General features: G+C 54.0%; 8 protein-coding genes across 8 annotated transcripts; 3 read left to right on the forward strand and 5 right to left on the reverse strand.

Moving 5' to 3' along the window:
• Positions 1-1,172: 1,172 nt before the first annotated feature.
• On the reverse strand, positions 1,173-2,659 carry MYCGRDRAFT_74783 (uncharacterized protein; the record flags this gene model as incomplete). The annotated part of the gene is made up of 3 exons (XM_003850327.1): positions 1,173-1,618; positions 1,674-2,151; positions 2,203-2,659. 3 exons carry the CDS (start codon positions 2,344-2,346, stop codon positions 1,173-1,175), a joined length of 1,068 nt encoding a protein of 355 aa, XP_003850375.1.
• A 338-nt stretch (positions 2,660-2,997) lies between these two features.
• On the forward strand, positions 2,998-3,605 carry MYCGRDRAFT_61626 (uncharacterized protein; the record flags this gene model as incomplete). Its single annotated transcript, XM_003849994.1, has 1 exon — positions 2,998-3,605. A coding segment is annotated over one exon (567 nt), but the record flags the coding sequence as incomplete, so codon positions are not given.
• A 1,583-nt stretch (positions 3,606-5,188) lies between these two features.
• Positions 5,189-7,972, reverse strand: MYCGRDRAFT_110466 (uncharacterized protein; the record flags this gene model as incomplete). Its single annotated transcript, XM_003850326.1, has 1 exon — positions 5,189-7,972. One exon carries the CDS (start codon positions 7,938-7,940, stop codon positions 5,379-5,381), a length of 2,562 nt encoding a protein of 853 aa, XP_003850374.1.
• A 321-nt stretch (positions 7,973-8,293) lies between these two features.
• On the forward strand, positions 8,294-8,697 carry MYCGRDRAFT_95182 (uncharacterized protein; the record flags this gene model as incomplete). Its single annotated transcript, XM_003849995.1, has 2 exons — positions 8,294-8,302; positions 8,356-8,697. The coding sequence occupies 2 exons, from the start codon at positions 8,294-8,296 to the stop codon at positions 8,695-8,697; spliced, it is 351 nt and encodes a 116-aa protein (XP_003850043.1).
• A 1,524-nt stretch (positions 8,698-10,221) lies between these two features.
• On the reverse strand, positions 10,222-11,370 carry MYCGRDRAFT_95183 (uncharacterized protein; the record flags this gene model as incomplete). The annotated part of the gene is made up of 1 exon (XM_003850325.1): positions 10,222-11,370. The coding sequence occupies one exon, from the start codon at positions 11,368-11,370 to the stop codon at positions 10,222-10,224; it is 1,149 nt and encodes a 382-aa protein (XP_003850373.1).
• Positions 11,371-11,596: 226 nt separating this feature from the next.
• Positions 11,597-12,516, reverse strand: MYCGRDRAFT_61630 (uncharacterized protein; the record flags this gene model as incomplete). Its single annotated transcript, XM_003850324.1, has 3 exons — positions 11,597-12,180; positions 12,239-12,367; positions 12,421-12,516. 3 exons carry the CDS (start codon positions 12,431-12,433, stop codon positions 11,948-11,950), a joined length of 375 nt encoding a protein of 124 aa, XP_003850372.1.
• A 650-nt stretch (positions 12,517-13,166) lies between these two features.
• Positions 13,167-14,118, forward strand: MYCGRDRAFT_100985 (uncharacterized protein; the record flags this gene model as incomplete). Its single annotated transcript, XM_003849996.1, has 3 exons — positions 13,167-13,227; positions 13,347-13,697; positions 13,756-14,118. The coding sequence occupies 3 exons, from the start codon at positions 13,167-13,169 to the stop codon at positions 14,082-14,084; spliced, it is 741 nt and encodes a 246-aa protein (XP_003850044.1).
• A 248-nt stretch (positions 14,119-14,366) lies between these two features.
• Positions 14,367-16,696, reverse strand: MYCGRDRAFT_74796 (uncharacterized protein; the record flags this gene model as incomplete). The annotated part of the gene is made up of 4 exons (XM_003850323.1): positions 14,367-14,618; positions 14,775-15,212; positions 15,333-16,456; positions 16,512-16,696. The coding sequence occupies 4 exons, from the start codon at positions 16,546-16,548 to the stop codon at positions 14,367-14,369; spliced, it is 1,851 nt and encodes a 616-aa protein (XP_003850371.1).
• Between the last annotated feature and the right edge of the window lie 2,921 nt (positions 16,697-19,617).

The following is a 19,617-nucleotide window of genomic DNA, read 5'->3' on the forward strand; positions in this document are numbered from 1 at the left end:
TTCAGCAGCGTGGCCGCCGGAATCACGCGCGGCATCTTGACCGGCTCACCGATCACCGCATTCACCTCCTTTGGCTCGTGCTTCGCCGGCACGGCCGTCTTCTTCTCCTTCTTCAGCTGCTTCTTGGCCGGCTTGGCAGCGGCAGAGGCGGCAGGAGTGGTGGTGGTGAGGGCGGTGGCGGGAACGCTCACCGGCAGCTTCACGAGCTTTGTCGGGCGTGGCGGGGCGGGCGCGGTGCTGGCCTGTGATTTCTTCTGATAAGCAGCGCATGTGAGGGGAGAGGGAGTGGGCGTACCTTGCGCTTGTTGGTGCTGCTGCTGCTGGAGTTCATGATCGTGGTCTATATCAGTCGTTACAGCACGTGTTCATCGAAAAGCTCACATTTCACAAGACAGTGTTTCACGAGATTGCTGCTGCCGCGCCGCTGAAAAGCAAGAAGAAATGCAACGAAATGAAAGCAAAAACTCACAGGTGATACTTACGCTGGTGCGTTCAGGTGATGGTGAGGTCGTGAAGGTGATGGTGGTGTCGGCTCGTGAAGGTGATGGTGAATTTGAAGGTGATGTCGAATTCTCGCTCGTGGTGATGGTGATTTCGCTCGTGAGGGTGAAAGTCTGGCTCGTGACAGTGATGATGATGTCGAACGAGTGTTGTGAAAACTGTGGGCGTGTGATGGTGACTTCGAAGTGTGAGCGTGCGAATGTTGGTGGTGTTGGCGTGAGAAGAAATGATCGTGATGGTGCAAATTCAAAGAAGTGAAAGGACGACAAACGCTGCACAACAAGACCGGCAGAGTGAAAGGCGAGGAAACGTCTCGATTCACTCTCCTCAGACACCAAACGAGGATGAAGTTGTCATTTACAATCTTGATATCCGATAGTACACATTGAAGATAAAATTCATACAGAAACGCACATACCTGCTCCCTCAAGCCTCAGAGTCCCCATACACCCTCATTGCCGCTCATATAAACGGCAAGATCTTTTGCGCCTCTATGCTGTCTCCGTGATGTGCCCTTGAGCACCATCCGGATGCTGTACCGGTACTCTAGCGCGTCCACCGCACGATCAGCTAGACCGGCGCAGCTTTGCCTTGCTGATCTCGACATCTGGCCGGTCCTTAAAATTCAACTCCATAAGTTCCAGACTTCCAACTTGCTAATTACTGTCCACTCAATTCTTCAAGCCATCCCGCATACTTTGCGAGCTCGCGCTGGTGGTGGTGGTAGTCATGGGCAGCGACGTCTTCGCATCCTTGTCCTTGCTCGACCAGACCTTTGCCAAAGCGTAGACGATTCCAGACACGAATCCAACGAAGATGGCAGACACACTGGCGAGAGTGACAGGTGCGTCGAAGAACACCAGTCCACTGATAGCGATTGGGAGCTTGTTCAGAGCACCGACCATGGAGTATGTCGTCGATGAGGTGACACGCACACACCATGCGCTGGTGTAGGAGATGAAGATGCTGCTAAGACCGGTGAAGATCATGGCGGCCACCATCCAGCCCTGGCGGTCCTGTGGGAAGTTGACGGCAAGGTTGGCAGCGGACCAGTCCTCGAGGCAGATGGAGCAGATGAGGAGGACTGGGATCGAGAGGAGGTTGTTGTAGTACATGGCTGGGAGTGTGTCAGCGAATCTATACCATCTGTGGCACTCGGCGCATCAACTCACTGTCAAAGTCCTTGAAGTTGGTAAGCTTGATCCGTTTGCGCATGCCAAGCACGTAGCCAGCGGAGCAGAAGCAGTTCATGGCCATCCAGACGTATCCCTTGTTCAGCGTTGCGACCTTTTCCGCAGCCTCGCCGACCAAGGCATCTCCTCCGTACGATGCCAGAGCGTGGCTGATGTCCGCCCACGCAGCGATGATGCTGCTCGCAACCATGAGACCGAAGCTCAGCAATGCCATTCCAGAGACAGATCCTCCAAACCAGAGGACCTCACCGTATGCGATCAAGATGATTGTCAAGTTCTTGAAGATGGTGTAGACGGGAATGCTGAGGAATTGCAGAGCCTGAAGCGAGGTGTAGATCATGCCAACGAGGAGGAGAGAGACTGGGAACCACTTTTTCGCCTCGTCGGTGTTGTAGTCTCGGTAGTTGATAACACCCATGGCCTTGCCGGTCGAAATGGCTATTATGCACACAATGGACTATTCAGGTCAGCATCCTGTTCTCTTCCAGGGTATGCAACATGCGCCTACCTGTACAGCCAAAAGGAAGAAGCTGAGATTCCATCCCGTACCGTTGACACAGAATTTGTTCGACACTGTCATCAAGATACTGCTGCCGCAGTACGCAAAGATGGACAGCACCGGGCTGTTGAGGTTCACTGTTGGAGTGGACATTCTGGGCGATGATGGCGCGGACTTGCGTGCGTCCTGGAAGTATTCGCGGGGCGGTGCGAGAGTTTCGCCAAATTCAGCAGCGAACTCGTCCTTCTCTTTCTGTTCGGGATTCGAAGACCACGAGGTCTGTGGTGAGGTCGCGTTGGAGGAGGGACGCGACAGGGGCGATGGCTTGTTCCACGTTCGACTGGGACCGAGCGTGTTGGAGACTCCTACAAAGGTCGTCGTGGTGGGCGAGTGGATGCGCGAGTCGCGGCGTCGAGGGCAGTGGTGGTGACGAGGGGAGTGCCGATGTCGAGTGATAGTGCAGGTTACCTGATATTCGAGGTGTGCTTATTAGGGGAGTGGAAGCCGAGATTAGACTACGGAGGTGAAGGGCCACGGTGGTCCCGGTGAGTTGCAGCTTTTCGTTCGCAATGTGTCAACCCGGTCTACGCAAGTACCGTGAAAGGACTCGGATATGAGGCGTGCGTATCAGGAGTTGAACACGTCTTGAACGAGAGACTATTGTATACAGAAGAACACTTCCGTCCTTTGCCGAACACGTCTCAGAACTTCCCGTTGTCGTTACCCCTGCTTCTGACCCTTGATCACCGTTCACTTTCGGAGCGGCTGTGGCGTCTTTCTTCAACCATTTCACGCGTTTCCATCTCACGTGCTTGTGAAGTGATTGACCACTCACGACTCACATCATGGCCGCCATCGATCCCAGAGTCGCCCAAGTACTGGACAGTCGACGGACAGAGCACGACTCAGATGATGAAGACGCGCTGATTGCAGAGCTCGAAGAGGACGACGATGGAGCCTTTTCCGCCCTTCGAGAGAAACGCCTCGAACAACTCCACGCCGAAGTCTCCCGTGCCAAACTCATGAAGGAGACGCTCCACGGCACATACATGGAGATCAAGGACGAAAGGCAACTCATGGACATTACCACCTCAACAAAGCTCTGCGTGGTACATTTCATGAAACCCGACTTCAACCGCTGCCGCATCATGGATGAGAAATTAAAAGTCCTGGCCGAAAAGCATTTCGACACACGTTTTGTCAACATCAATGTCGAGAATGCGCCATTCCTGGTCGTCAAGCTGAATGTCAAAGTCTTGCCTTGTGTCCTCACCTTCAAGGACGGTGTCAGCTCGGACCGAATAATTGGATTCGAAGGCATTGGCTGGAAACCGGACTCTTTCACAACCAGCGAGCTGGAGGCTCGACTGCTGGCTAGTGGCGTCCTTTTGCGGCCGAAGATGACCGACGACGACGACCGGAGAGCTAGAGCGCGCAAGCAAGTCGAGGATGTGGATGAGAACGACGACGACTGGGATTGAGCGTGACATGGCCCAGGTCTTCTATCTCGCGGCTCCGGAGTCAGATGCGGTGTCAGAGCGTACCCTGGTACGGCCATTAGGTGATCGGATGCAAGACTTGCTCAGCTTCAACGAAGCTCAAAACCACATGCTGTGCCCGAAGGCGCAGGCTTGCGAACACGCATGCTGCATCGAATACACCAAGGCAAGCGCGAGAAAGCGGATGTCCAGCCAGACTGTTCCGCAATGCCATGGCTCGGGATTTTCGATGTGGCAAGCCGAGCAAAGGCACTTCCAGAGGATCAATAGCCCACACTGTCAATGGCAAAATGACGTACTCTGCATGTGGATGCCTGGGACATAGGAGGTAAAAGCTCGGAACCCGGAGTTGTGACGAGTTACATGTCCGTATCAAGTTTTAGCTACTGTTCCGTCAAGCTTTCAGCGGCTACCACGGATCCATATCTCTATGCCGCTGGGAGTCGAATATTCACCAAGACTCTACCAATCCTGCTCGAAATTCCTCTCGAGTGTATCGCCTTCCGCCACAGCCAACCGTCCGCCCCCTGCCTGACCTCCCTTCGACCGCCATCCTCGATCGACCCATCACCAGTATGAGTACTTCGCCCACACAATCGAGGGCAGGAATGCACAAAGCACGATGACGAACCACAGCACTTGCTGCGGCTTTCCCCACAACCTCGCCCTCGGAGGCGTAACACGTACCACAGCCGTCGTAGTCGTCTGCCGAGTGGTAGTAGTAGTTCTGGTGCGGCGAGGCGCAGCAGCTTCGATGTCGCGGCGGTACGCATCTCCCATATTGCGCAAAGCCTCTCTCACAGTGGCGACGGCTCCGATGCGGGCGCTGCGCTCGGCGTCGGTGGACGGGATGTCCTCCACATGATCGAAGCGGCCGAGAGGATCGGGAGTGTAGGCTGGCGGTGGGAGCTGGACGAAGTCGCCAGCGGTGTAAGCGGGAGGAACGCGCTCGGAGTCTGAGCTTGAGTTTGAGCTTGAGGACGCAGCTGGGGAGGGGCCGCTGCTGGCGACTTCCACCCTGCGAGAGGAGCGGGCGGAGTCGATGGCGTCCAGCCTGGCTTCGGCGTTGTTGACCAGGGTGGCGGCGTCGCTCAGTCTGCCCTCGGCGTTGCGCAGTGCGGCCATGTGGGCGTTCAGTCGCTGCCAGATGGTGAACTCGGGAGTGGTGTTTTGGACGTTGGCGTTGCCCTCGCTCATGGTGGGCGGACGGTTTGGAGGCACTTTCTGCGAAGTGCGTCGAGTGTGTTTTGGAATCGTCCTGCAAAATGTGCGAGGAGGATGCGCTGCTTGATAAAGTGGCCTGCCATATTTTCGTGGTGTGTGGGATCGGCTGTACTATGGTACTGGCGCCAGAGTTGGGAAAGTCAGCCACAGATGAGCGAGAAGAGCGTCGTCCGCGGTTGTCGAAGCCTGGTAAGAACATACTTGAACAATGGAACGGCCAGGAGGCGGTGGAAAGGTACCGCTTTTCACGACGCACTCGTGATCGAAATGGTGAAAATGATTGATTTCGATTAGTGAGATGCTCAGGGCACTCTGTATGAATAACACAGGTTGAGAAACGTCTTGTTCTTGTATGATCATTCCTGAACTCCGCCGTACCCAACCGTAATGCAATTCTGATCGCTCTCGGTGATTCTGTTCACCCACTGAGCCTTTCAAACGCCGCTGAAAATACAGGTACAATCACTCCAGCAAACCCTGCTGCTGCTTCTTCATCCTCTCCTTGAACCGATCTTCCTTCTTGAAGAACGCATTGCGAGGTTTCGCCAACGCCTTGTTCGCATTGTTCTTCGAGTACTCCATATACGCCATATCCTCACCACCCGCGAGCGAAGAAAGAGTGCCCGCTTGCCGGCGCACACCACTTCCCTTCTTCTTCTGCCGAGCTTGATTCTTGTCGCTGAACAGATCGTCTTGAATGTCCTCTACTCCACCAGTGGTGTCAGACTGGATGAGCACATCCTGAAGAAGCGTCATCCGCTCGTTTTGAGTGTTGAACGCCAGGTTGGGCATGCGGTCGATACCGTTCAAATGCGTGATGACCTTGAACGCATAGCCCTGGTCGACGAGGAAGGCCTGGCGTTTGGATGAGTAGTACATCTCATTTGTGTCCTTGCTCACGAGACTGTAGAAGAATGCATTGAAGCCTTCATCGTTACGTCTCTTGGCTCGCAGAATTCTGCCAAGTCGCTGAGCTTCTTGACGTCGAGAACCGTAGTGGGAGGAGATTTGGATCAAGCAGGTGGCCTCCGGCAAGTCGAGCGAGGTATCTCCAATCTTCGAGAGGAAGACCGTGGACACAGCATCGTTTTGCTGAAAGTTTTGCAGCACGACTTCACGTTCTCGCTGGCTTGTGTCTCCGTAAATGTAGGGCTTCGTCATGCCAGTTGCATACTTTTCGAGAGCATAGACGTTGTCGGAGAAGACTATCACCTTGTCGCCTCTCCGCTCATGAAAGTCGATCAAGAACTGACATGCCTGGTACTTGCGCGGGTTCATCGTCGACAGCAAACTGCGCTTGTTCGTCGTCTTGGCTTGGAGATACTCGCTGTAGAACTCGGTCGTCATCGGGCACCAGACCTCAGCACATTGCACTCGCGCGATGTGGCCTTCTTCACTCAGCTGCAGCCAGTTGGCTTCGTACAGCTTTGGGCCGATCAGAAAGTTCAAGTCCTTGATCTTGTCATCTTCTCGCAGCAATGTAGCAGTCAGTCCGAGCTTCGAGTGTGTCTTGATGCGCTCCGTGACACGTCGAAACATATCAGCCGGGACAACGTGCACCTCATCGAGCACCATCAGACCCCATTCGCGGGATGTGATAAAGTCCATGACTTGCTTGCTATCGTGCGCACGTCGTGTGTTTTGCGTGACCATGCTGTAGGTGCAAATTATGACACCAGCCTTGTGGTTGAGCTTCTCCTTCTCGCCACTGGTGAAGATTGCAATATCCTCAGGGTTGATGTTGGACCACTTCTTGAACTCTTCTTTCCACTGCACCGCACTCATGGCGCTGGTGCAGAGCACTATTGCGCTCTTCTTGACTGTACACGCTGCAGTGATGCCGACCAACGTCTTGCCAGCGCCACAAGGTAGCACAATGATTCCACTCCTTGCGCGTCCATTTCCAAACATCTTGCTAAGTGCATGCTCCTGGTAGTATCGAATTTGTACGTTGGGTCGAAGGTCGATATCGAGTGTGGCATTGATGTCGTCCGCGCGGAAGTCGTACTCTTCGGTGAGTGGTAAATTGAGCTTTACATTGCAGTGTTCTTGAACAAGCTGAATCTTACTGCCGTCAATCTCGAACGAATGAACCTGATCCAGCTCATCGTCTTCCTCTTCCTCCCTCAAGAACTCAGTCATCGTCTTCTCCGCTTCTCGTCCTCCATACTCATCGTCTGAGTCCTCGTTATCCTCGTCCCTTCTTTGATTGGCTTCCACCTGTGCCTGCGCCTCTTTCACACCAGCTGCGTCTTTCGTTCCGGGAATGATGAGGCCACCCATCTTTGCTGCCTTCTCTGTCACGAGCTCCTCTGTCTCTTCCACGCGACATGTGCTGATAACAGGGTCGCGGAGGAGCATTTGCAGGACCGAAGCATCATTACTTTCGATGAAGTACTTGTTGTGCTTCAACACAAGTCTCACCTTTCCGAACGATTGTGTAACTTCATGCACGAAATCTATGATGTTTTGTGGGACCTTGGTCTTTGAGAAGAGCTCCAGATCTCGAATGATGTCCTGCTCGGTCAAGCCTACCGATACGGCAGCGAACAAGCTGTGTGGGCTGATCGTATACTCGTGCATATTCGTGGTCCTGCTCTGTGGCTCCGCGATATTGATCAAGAAGTTCTGGGCCTGCTTGAAACTCGGAGCAAACGTTTCGAGAACTACTTTGCCATTCTGCGGATCTATCCATAGCGGTCGGAGGTGATGATCTGCTTTGAGGGACTCATTGAAGAAGTCCCGTGTCGGCCTGAAGAGGTGGCTCGCCGCGTCACCATTTGCCCGTGCTCCATCCGCCTTCTGATATGTGGAAGGCTGATATCGCTTCACCACATTGTCCAGTTTTCTGGCTACCGGCGCCTTCTTCCCGCTCGTTCCGCTCGCAGTCTCGTCGTCCTCGTCGAAGTCATCGCTGCCAGAGTAGTCATCGTCGCTGATGATGCTCACGGGCGTGCTCACGCCGGAGGCCACTCGCTTTGAGGATCTGCCGCTCGCAGGCGCCGCTTTCCGTTTGGGCGCCATGATGGCAGATTGTCGGAGTGAAGAATCGATGCGCGGCCAGGTTTGGTGAAGAGACGCAGATGGAGACTGAAGGAATGGAATGTCTCGAGGTTCACAGAGTCATGGCAAGATGACTAAGTGGTAGAGTCGTCGGTGGTCATCGCCGGAACATGTGGAATCGCGGAGCGAAGTGCGATCGCCGACTCTCTCCGGAGGACTCTCACATGTGCTCATCAACCACATCTCTAAACCCAGTATAAAACTCGTCAGTTTCTCGGTTTCAACTGCATCTCAACTATCAAGAGACTTTCGAAACAGACTACACCTTCGATCTCGAGCTTCACGAGCCGTCAGAGCTGGATCTTGACATCGCAATGAATACCGTTTGCAGCTTCCGCATTTCCCTGTCTATACACAACTGACGAATACTTGATAGGTACGATCAGTAGGCTACGGGTGGGGCGTCCTCATCGTCGCTGGAGGAGGATCATATTACTTTGCAAAGCGCAGCATCAACTCCGACCGAGAAGAGCGAGCACGAGCCGAGGAGGAACGAAGACAAAACGCAGAGCGACTCCGAGTACAAGAAGCCATGACCCGCAACCGAGCAATGGGCGACAAAGCGGCAGCGAAACGAGCGGCGACGGGAGACCATCCATCACCGAGCCGAGAGGCAGCGGGAGATCCTGCGCCGGTGGATCATGTAGAGGAGCCTGTGAGAGGGAAATACGAGGCGGCGGTACCGTTTCGGTCAAAGAAGGGCGATCGATTCAGTTGATGATGGGCATCACCATGTTTGAAAAGCATTGAGACATTTTAGCGATTTGGTGCAAAGAGCTGCATTGGAAGAGGACAAGAGGATTGGGCAGAGGGTAGACATGTTACGATATTGAAGGAAAAAAGATGTAAGCTACGGGTCGGTGGCCCATGCTTACGGTGAAAATGGGTAACACGACTAGAAGCTCTGAAGGTTTGTGCATTGTATATGCTTGAGCCACTGCGAACCTCTGCGCAGAAATCGAAGAACTCAGCTCCTCGCAAGCACCATGCTGTTCTCATGTCCGGAAGAATCAATCAAAACGCCATACCAACGCCCGATGTATGCTCATGCTGGACCTCATATCGGGTCAAGTAAAAATGTATACGAGTCTTTCTGGTTCCTCATCACCTCGCTCGGGCAAAGGCGCCAGCATAGTCATCGAGTGACGAGCTTGGAAGGCAATCCCGGAAGCTGAGAGGACGGCTATGACAATGCAATCAGTGTTGTTCCGGAGCAGATCTCCAGCTCGACCAACTTACAGATTGGCAAAGCGTTGGTCCTGGCTGGCGTTCTGGCTGATGATATATGCGCCGGCGAGTGGAGCGCTGACAATCGCACACCAGTAAGTGACTGCTGTGACAGTGCCCACAAGATTTTGTCGTCCCGTTGATGCGACTTGGTTTGAGCGTAGCGCGTGCGTTGAAGCGTATCGTAGACCTTGAGTGAGAGCCATGCTGGTGGTTCTGCTGAGTGGAAAGATTGACCGATCGATGGGTTCGTGGTTGTTTTCGAGAGCGCAAGAAGTGACAGACCGTGTTGTCTTTGGAAGGCTGTTGCTCGAGAAGGTGTTCTGGTGCTTCTTCGAATCACCAAGATTGCGAATGAGTTCGACAAGGAATAGGTTGTCTTGTGATCGATTGTGATCGGCTAATCAGTATAATCTGCTAGCGACAATTCGGAAGGTGAATAGTGCAACGCTTGACGGATGAACGAGAGGTTTCGAGTGAAACTGTGTCGATGATGAGTTGCCCACGAAAGCATCAGAAGACGGCAGTTTGCTGGAGACAATATGGTTGGCCTTCGAGCCACATCATCGTCTATTCGTATATTCCTTCCGTTACGTTGTCGTTGGAATGCCCGGAAGAAGTCTTTACCCCTGCACGTATGGCACCATCACCCCATACATTGCATGATCAAACAACCAGAAGCCGCACTTTGCCGCCGCAGAAGTGGGACCTGCATGTCGATGGGAAACTGGCGCAAGGCATCAATGCGGCCACGATGGGAGTAAAGCCGCTCGTGGTGTGATTTGCCGTGGGTATTCACCACTTTCGAGCACTGTCACATGCTCATTCACTTCCGCGGTCGTTTCATCACATTTTCGCGTTTCTCATTTGCTCCTCAGTCGTATTCGAATGCAAGGAGCAATGTCCAGTATATACGTCGCTTGCTTGCTTGGCTTGCTCACCGTCTGAATTACCGCTGTGACGACCACCAAGAAACCCTGGTCTCCGGCCAAGCAAGAATGGCACAAAGCAAGCTTCAGTACCCATCGTTGATTCGCCCGTAGTCCCGGATCTCTTGACCGGTTGGGCGTCTGACACAGTATTCCATGGGAATGTCATTGTTCTTGTCCAGGGGCAGTCTCTCGAGACGGAATTGTTCGTACAACCCGCCTTTGGCGTTCGTCGGCCGGTGCATACTGATGACAATATAAAGTCCATCATATCGAATTCCTTCTGTAGGAGCATAGCGATGCTTAGACTTGTTTCGTAATACTCTAACCGGGTTCTGCGTTCGGAGGGACGCATGCAGAGTACGCGTCTGGTTGGTGGATTCTGCGTGTCTCTTGGGATCGTCATTTTCGTGACTGCCGGAGCCGGAGTAATACAAGACGTCGCCCATGTCCTTGTCGAGCTCATCGTACGCTCCGCTCACCACGATCGAATAGGCGCCATTCTTAGTGTCTCCCGAAATCCCAGCTTGCGAAGCTCCGTGTGCTCCATAGTATAGCGAGGAAAGCCGGTTCGGGAACCATTGGCCCACTTCGAGGCCGTTATGTCCGTAGACATCAAACGGCCTCTTCTTGTGCTTCAGCTCGGGATTCAGAACGGTCGAAAAGCGCCCTGCGTCGGATGCAGTCTTCCTTGCGAGGCCGTTCATTATGCCGTCTTTTCCCCAAATTGGATGACCAGACGGTGGAATCTTCACACGGCCCGTACTGGTTGAAGTAGAACTCGTCTTTCGTTTCTTCGCCACTCGCCCATCCTCGTCCTCCTCCGCATCGTCGGCATCCGCATCGCCAACGATCTCAACCTTCGCTCGGACATCCACTTCCGGGGGTGCTCCCCAATTCTCTCCTTCCCACTTTTCGAGGAGACCCTGTGCTCTTTGCCGGTATGCCTGTGGGAATTGAAACTCTGGCCTCTTGCACAGAAGGCCTAGCATGTCCTGTAGTTTCGCTTTCTCCTTAAGCTCGCGGTTGATTTCGACCTCATCGTTCAGCCATGTAAGCAGAACGTCGAGCCGAGCATACATGGGCTTGAACTGCTCGGAGTCTTCGTCTGGTATTCCATTTTGGCGCCTGCTGAACATCGCCAACTTGGAAACAGCTTCTTTGCTTTCTTTCAAGATCGCGGCAACCCTTCCGGCCTGATTTCGGGAGTCTTTTTTGATGTCGGTATAAGCCATCGTCGCTATTGGACTACCTCCTAGTCGAGACGAGTACCAACGGCTGTCTCGCTTCGGCTTATGACACACCAGAATTTGATGCTCCAAAATGTGATGTCGCAGTTCACTTCGAGATGATTGAGCATTGAGGTATCGATATTCCTAGACCGCGTTGATGTGAAGGAATACCAAGTAGATCAATAGTGTTGTTATTGTAACGAGAAATCGAAACACCGCCATCTCACCTTGATGGCGCGAGCAAGCTTAGTAAGCCTGGCTTACAGGAGGCATGGATGTTCGAGTGAGGTCCTCACTCTTCTCACTTCGTCCTCACTTCTTCACCACACTCTGTACTTTAGTTCGAGTCGTTAAGGTACCTGTATGCTCGCTTTTTTTCTCACTCCTCGGTCTCGCTTTGTATTATCAGGTCGAGTCTCCCGAAGCTCAAGAACAATAACATAAAGTGAGGCTCGCGAATGCATTGTCTTGGTCACTGCATAACGCGGCTACATGAGAGGAAAGCCATCACCTGCCGGATGTTTGTAGCTCCGTTCCATCTTCCTCCATGTCACGAGAGCATGACTTTCGTCGAAGCCATCTACCAGCCGAAGTGCTCCTTCACATGTCTCGGTGGCTCCTGCTGGTTTGGATCGTACTGGTCCTGGTCGCCGTAGTGAGAGTCGTACAGCTCCTCGCTGCGCTCCCTCGCCTGGCGCTTGGCCTTCTCGCGGTCAATGTAGTCGGCGCCCTTGGTCTCGGCGAGCTTGTCAACCTCAGCTCCGGCGAAACCGGCGAGGAGCTCCTTTGCAAACTGGTGAGACACTGGCTTGCCTGTGTGACGCTTCTGTCAGTCTTGACGACCAGAGCTGCTAGAAGATGAAAGGCTCACCCTCTTTGCGCTGGCGGTCCTCGAAGGCCTTGAAGCCGGCGAAGGCGGCACCACCAGCGAGGAGTTCGTGGGAGAACTCGGCCTTGTTGTCAGACTCGTAAGTCTCACGGTAGTTGTCGCGAGCTTCGTCTGAGAGATGTCAGTCAAAGGAAGACTCATCGCTCACATTCGAAGCCACGTACCGAATCCGAACATCTTGAGTGAGGTGTGTGTGTAGTGTGCTGTGGTATCGTCGGAATGGATTGGTTCCGAAGAGCAGTGTCTAGCTTGAGTGATTTGTTGTTCGTGAGAGAGAGGAGAAGACTTTCGTTCGCTGACACGTGGAAAGGAGATCAATAAATACTGAGCCGTCCAAGCTGTCGTCACGCCTGCCTCAGTCCCTGAATCGTGCCCCTCATTGCGACATTGACATTGATGGCGGGGCATGAGCTGAGGGCGTTTTGCGTGGTTTCCCGATGGAACGGTCTAGCCAATGGCCTCATGTCTATGCAACCTCCGGGCACCAGATCCTGCTCGTCCTTGGATATGCACAGCCCTGTGAGCGACTTATCGTCGCAAAATTTGTCAAGCTACTGGCCTCGACAGATCTCAGTGGTCGACTGTCAAGCTGTGAAGGCAGCTTGCCGATGTGACGTGGTGGTTTCAAACGGCATGTGCAAACGCCCTGATCGCCAGGCCGCGTAAGCTTTTGGGAACGATGCACAAGCCTCTGCCAAGAAAGCTTGATCCAGAAGTGAAGATCGGGAGTGGAGAGCTCGCAGGATGACCGCAGTTATCAGCTTCACCGAGAACACAGAACAAGTCATTTTCTTTCCAAAGCCTGCCGTTGCCACCAAGCAGAAGTCACCAGAGAATACACAGCCCTTCCTGCATCATCGCCATCTCAGTCGAGCTTCATGCAAGAGAAGCTCCCCTGAAACCAATCATCATGGGCCGGCTCCCAACAACTGCAGACTTCCCGTCCAAGATCGCGCTAAACATCGTGCCACGTAAGTCCAGACCTGTCTACCGCAGCACCTCCTCAGCTGAGCCACATCGACCTCGTTTACACAGCTCTTGACACATCGCCCTCAAGCCACCTCACTGCAGCTGCTGATCAAGTGCACAGCTCCAAAGAACGACTCTCCAACCAACATTCTCATACTCTTGCACGGCCTAGGCGACAATCATGAATCCTTCACCGCTTTGGGCAAGCAGATGGCGCTGCCCGAAACCTGCTGCATCTCCATCCGTGGTCCACAGAATCTCTTAGATCTGGGCGGCTTCCACTATGGAGACGAGATCATGTTCGACTCCAGCAATGGCGGCTTAGACGCCGACGCGGGTTTCAAGCAGACGACGGAGATTCTGAAGAGTCTTGTGGTCAATGATGTGCTCGTGGAGAAGTGTGGGTATACATTACGAGAGATTATGGTGTTCGGGTTCGGGCAAGGAGGCATGGCGGCGTTGAATCTGGCTGGTATGTTCATGCAGAGCAACCAAACCTTCGAGGATGACATTTGCTGACTGTCGGACAGTCGCCTTGCACCAGACCTCACCTACCAATGAGCTCGGCGGCATCATCAGCATAGGCGCTCCCCTCCCCAGCGAAGCTCCCGCCTCGCTAGATCCCAAGTGCAAGACGCCCATCCTCGTATGCGCAGGCTCGGAGGCTTCAACAGTGACATCCTCTGCGGAAGACAAGTTGAAGCGAGTCTTTGAATTCGTGGAAGTCAAGCGATATCGTAAACCAGGCGACTCAATGCCGAGCAATCGCGACGAGATGTTGCCGATCATGCAGTTCTTCTCTAGAAGGCTCAGGAGTACGAAGGGTGTACCGGAAGGAAGTGTGGAGATAGGGAGATAGATCGATGATGAGACTTTTTTGATTTATCAATTCTATCTACAGCGTACCTCCGACGCTCGATCAGAAGCACAGTTACAAAGTGCGCCCGACGGCATGCTGTAGGCTGGAGCAGGCCAGCCAGCACCGCCTGTTTGAATCGTCGGGCGCATGCGGTTAGTGAGTACAAGAAGGGTATTCCAGCCAGGCCGCCATGATGAGGCGAACCAGCAAAGCAGATTCCAAACGCCAATGCCAAACACACACATGTCTTTTCCCGTCATAGCAAGCTCTCCATTGGCATCACTAAGCCAACGGCCACCTCGCCTTCAATCCCTCAGTCCATCTCCCATAAAGCACATCCGCAAGCATGCTCGTATGCTCCATACCCGGCTCAACCTTCGCGCCAGGCATCTTATCCTCCATCCTCAATCTCTCTTCCTCCGCGGCCTTCTCACGATCAGCCTGCAACTGCTGACTCGAGCGCATCTTCTTGAGATGAGGGTTGAGCGGGTTCATAACCAGCTTCGATGGGCTGGTTGGCGTCTGGACATCTCGCTTGCTCGGAGAGCGGAGAGAGCCGACGAGCGTGGATTGTTTGGACGGCGAAGTCGAAGGCGTCAGGTCACGAGATGACAATTCGTTGGCGGTGACGATGGTCGATCTCTTTTTGGTGGATGAGGCCCGGAGAGAGGCAAGCTGAGCATTCGCCACGCGTTGTGGGAGGAGTGCGCTGGCGAGTTTGGGGTCCGCTTGGATGCGATCCATGATGGATTTGAGGAGGAGGAGCTCGCCTTCTGGATCGAGTTCGTCGAGGTTCGACCAGGCTTCGGCGACTTTGCCCAGCGCTTCGCGTTTCGCATGGTCAGCCGTAGCCGCATATGCTTCCTGAAAGGCCGGATCGAGAGCTTTTGCGAAAGACCGGCGTCCGAGCATAGACTCTTTGGTTGCCGCTACCGCAGGCACAGGTGGGAGAGCGGCTGCAGGAGGCTTGTTTTCGCTGTCGCTGTCGAACACGCTGTCTGCTGGCGAGGTCCCGGTCTGTGCGGGAGGCGTCGTAGGTCTGTTGCCCGAGCTGACACGCTTGAACTGCCGTACAGTGGATGCACCATTCCCGAACGACATGTCCAGCCCCAGCGGCTGACGAGGCTGCTGTTCGCTGATCCTTCTCGCGGTAGGTGTGGCTCCAGACACGTTTCTACTGACTCGTCGCGATGTCGGTGAGGCGTGGGCAATACCTGCTGATACCTTCCGGGCTGTGACAGCAGAGACCTTGCGCTGTGTGCTCTGCTTCCTCACCTTTGGAGTGCGAATTGTCGAGGACTCCTTGCTCGACGTCTGCCTGACTGAACCATGCAATGGTGCATTCTCCAGGCTCATCTGCTCCATCGCTGCCGTCGCGTCTTCAACTTTCGATCCTGATGGAATTCGCTCCAGCTTACGTCGTTTGGTGTTTGAATCCGCAAGAGTTGATGGTCGCATGCTGCTGTTGGGTCTGATGGTGTCAAACACCCATTCATCGTCCTCCCGGGCGTGATGCATCGATCTTAGAGTCTCCTCGTAGTATCGTGTATCCTTCTCGTGATCCATACCATCTTGCTCATGGCTTTTCACAACCCGTAGCAGGTCTCGCAAAACGTCAGTCTTGCCAGCCTTCTTGATGAAAGCGTGCTTGAGCAACGACATCGCACTCGGCCGCTTTTCAGCCTCCTTGTTCAAGCACAGGGCGACGAACTCCTTGAATTCTCTGCTGAATCTGCTTCCCTCCAACCGTGGTGGCTTCTCTTTCGGAATCAAGAACAACACCTTCATGGGATGCACGTCGCTGCGCGGCGGCTCTCCCAATGCCATCTCCATCGCAGTGATGCCCAAGCTCCAAATGTCCGCGCGAAAGTCGTATCCAGCCTCTTGAATGACCTCTGGAGCCATCCAGAATGGCGTCCCAACGAACGTCAGTCTTTGCGACTTGATATTGGTCAACTGTGCCGCAACACCAAAGTCCGCAATTTTGACCTGTCCCGTCTCTGATAGCAGAATGTTGGCCGCCTTGATGTCCCGATGAATCTTGCCCGTGGTGTGTAGATAGTCCAATCCATGCAACAACTCTTTCATGATGACAGCGATGTACTTCTCCTCCATGCCCTTGGAGAAGGGCTTCAACAGGTCCAAACATGACCCGCCGCCGAGGTACTCCATTACTATCCAGAGTTTGACGCCGCGCACGAAGGATGTCTTGTATCGGGTAACGTATTCGGAGCTGCATGTCGCGAGGAGGGAGATTTCTTGTTGAATCTCACGGATGTCGTCGTCGCTGCCTTCGAGGTCGATGTGCTTGATGGCGACATATTCGCCGGTCGTCTTGTCCAGAGCGCGGTAGACTGTTCCGAAGGAGCCACCTGTGATGAGGTGTCAGTGGGTGATGAAGCATCGAAGCATTGCAAGCAGACATACTCCCGAGCTCCTCCAGCATTTGATAGTTCTCCGCCATTGCAACAATATGAACACGGCTGCGCTAGCTCTGCTATCGCCTCGTTTCGAAATCCTGTCGCGGCAATGTTGATAGGTAGCAATAACGGTCGCAATGAGGATGGAGCTGGAGTTGCGCGGTCATGAGAACATAAGGTAGGAAAAGGAGGTGACGGTGAAGAAAATGTGTAGCATCGTCGAGTATAGTTTCGTCCGTCGCTCGCACGGTCAGGTCAGCCAGACCGAGAGAGACGTTTTGTTATGACTCTCCATAGCAACAGCCAAGACCCGATCGTAGGGCTGAGGGCGCTCGTGCGGAGGGTTGTTTCATCTTCGAGATTCCGGGGGTGAGACATTCTCCGCCTGATTGTAACGGTTGCACAAGATCAGTGATGATGAGGTGCTGGCTGCGAGGACCGACACTTTGCCATTGAGATGGAGTCTTCGACGACATAGAATCTTGCGCGCTTCCCACATCAGAGATCATAGGCGCCAAGCGAGTGTGTCCCTGCATTCGGGAGTTGACACATGAAAGCGGAAACCTTCGCGGCACAGAATTCTGCATGAGTCCGCTGCCTGACAACAACCGAAATGATCTCGTACCTTTGTCTGGGTGGCACCGCATGCGTGACTCCGAAACGCGAATGCTGTGCCCTCTGGCCGGTTTTGCCAAAGCCTTCCTTCCGCGACCTATCAATGGCCAAGCCTCGTACCAGATGAACGCATTGTATAAGACCACATTAAAGAGTCAGATCCGCGCTTGTCTCAGGCTGATGAAGTCAAACAATCAGCCTCGTGTGATGTGAAGCGTCTTCGAATTTCGCTGCAGAAAGGGGAGAACCCATCGTGATGTTTATCAGTCATGACTTGAAGTTCTATGTACTGATTGGCCGACCGTAATCGACATGGTCTTATCCGAATTCCCAATGTCGTCGTCAAATTTTCCCATGCAACACCCCAAGTCCGATATATATACACAGATGCCACCAAAGCAGGACATTACACATGCAAATGCTGTTGTTCTTCACACGCTCTCTCCTCTCTCTCATCCCTCGAATCCTTTGATCTACAAGAGGGCGAAGAGACCAGCGATCATGGCGAAAGCACCGGCACCAACACGGGTGGCGTCACCGGTGTACGTGGCAGGGGCAGTCTGGATGGCGGTGGTGTTCTTGGTCTGGACGGCAATGGTGGTGAGCGCAGCTGGCTTGGATGGCAAGATAGTGGCAGCGGCCTCCTCGGTGGAGACAGCTGGGACCGGAGCGACCTCAGAAGGCTTGTTGTCCTCGCTGGTTGGCACTGGCTTGACGACGGTAGCGTAAGGAGTTGGGGCGTTCGCGGACTGCTCGGTAGTTTGGATGACAGGGACGGTCTTGGTCACGGTGCAGCCGTGCTCGCAAGCAGTGATGGTGAGAGTGGTGGCCTCGGTGACGACAACGGTGTTCGTGTTGAAGACAAGAGTCGCTGGCGTGGTTGGGCTTGGGCAGACCGTGACGTAGTGGCTGGTGGAGATGGTCTCGGTGACCTGCTCGTACGAGGTGTGGTAGACCGGGAGGATGGTCGCGGCCGCCTCGGAGGAGGATGCGACGTAGACCGGAATGGTGGCAGCGGCCTCCTCGGAAGAAGAGGCACCGTAGACTGGAATTGTCGCGGCGGCCTCCTCGGAAGAAGAAGAGGCACCGTAGACTGGAATGGTGGCAGCGGCCTCCTCAGAGGACGCACCGTAGGCCGGGGCAGCAACAGCAGCGGCCTCGGAGGAAACTGGGTAAGAAGCTGGCACGGCGGCGGCGACAAGGCCAACAACACCGGCAATAGCGAAGATAGACTGCATTTTGATGGGTATGACGAATTGGTTGTTGTTTTAACGAAAGACTGATTTGGCAGGGCAAATCTGATTGAACGAAAGACGAAAGAATGAATGTGTAGTTGGGGATGAAGAAAGGGAACACGAGCGAACCTCTTAGGTACTTGTATGTAGACCGGATGTCAAGAGGATTCCGCGAAAGGAGACTCGGCTCCACTATGCAGCGCAGTGCAATCTTCGTTATGGAGCATCTCCTGTTTGAGAGAGTGCCAATGTTCCCACGACCCGACCACGGTATCGAATCGAGAATCGGCTCTCTCGCGTTGAGTGCCGGCAATGACAATCAGACGCGTCTTAGGAGAAGGGCGGGGGTTCAGGATCGAGAGCCAAGGCCGCAGTAGTCTAACAGTCGGGCTCTGCGGAACGCTCCTCCGTGCTCCCACGCCACAGGATTCAGGGGAGAGTCCGTCAAAGTCGTGTCAAATTGAAAGGAGCATAGCCCACTCGGAGAGAGATTCTGGCGCCAGGACGGGGTTGTGCTCGACATCGCCGTGACCGCGTATCATGGATTCCAGTTCGTAATCGTGCAGACGTCGTTGTTGTGAGTCCACTGTCATTACGGTTGACTGCACGTGTGCGGTCAATACGAGGTCCGGTGGAGCAGTTCATCTGCTGCATCAGATTTTCATTGGCATCTGGAGGTTGTGTCGACAGAAATGCCCAATCAGTCATGGTCGCAGGTTGGAGCGCTACGCAGCGGCGTCCAGGCGAACCATTGTGGATGCACTTTCCGCCTCGTTCCTGCAGCTGTTCCTGCACGATGGCGACGGCCAGTCAAACAAGTCATGGCGATGGTCGGTTCGCTCGCGGGGAGAAGCATAACAGAGCCGCTCAGTGCCGCTCTCATCTCAACAGTCGTGTCCTTCGCCCAAAATAACTCACCACTTTCACGCAAATCTGGTTGATGTGTTTTGCAGAAGGTCAAGAAGCGTCGTCATCGCCCCCAAGCTTTGCACGCGGCCGTTGGTGGAAACTTGACTCTTCATCGATGAACACTGGACGTCCGTTGAAGTCGTGAAGGATCGCGCTGTTTCGTCTGATAGATCCCTGCAATTTCCTGGACGTCGATCCCACGTGGAGCAGCATACGACGCGCCTCGTTTCTCGGCAGCACGATCCGACACGGGCAGCTCATCGGTCGCAATTGTTCTTATTACTGATGATTTGAGACTCGATCTTCACGCAGAAACGACAAATGATGGCAGACGCCGAAGTCACTGGAGAGCAG

Source organism: Zymoseptoria tritici, chromosome 8, assembly GCF_000219625.1.
Source record: "Zymoseptoria tritici IPO323 chromosome 8, whole genome shotgun sequence".
Taxonomy (NCBI): Eukaryota; Fungi; Ascomycota; class Dothideomycetes; order Mycosphaerellales; family Mycosphaerellaceae; genus Zymoseptoria; species Zymoseptoria tritici.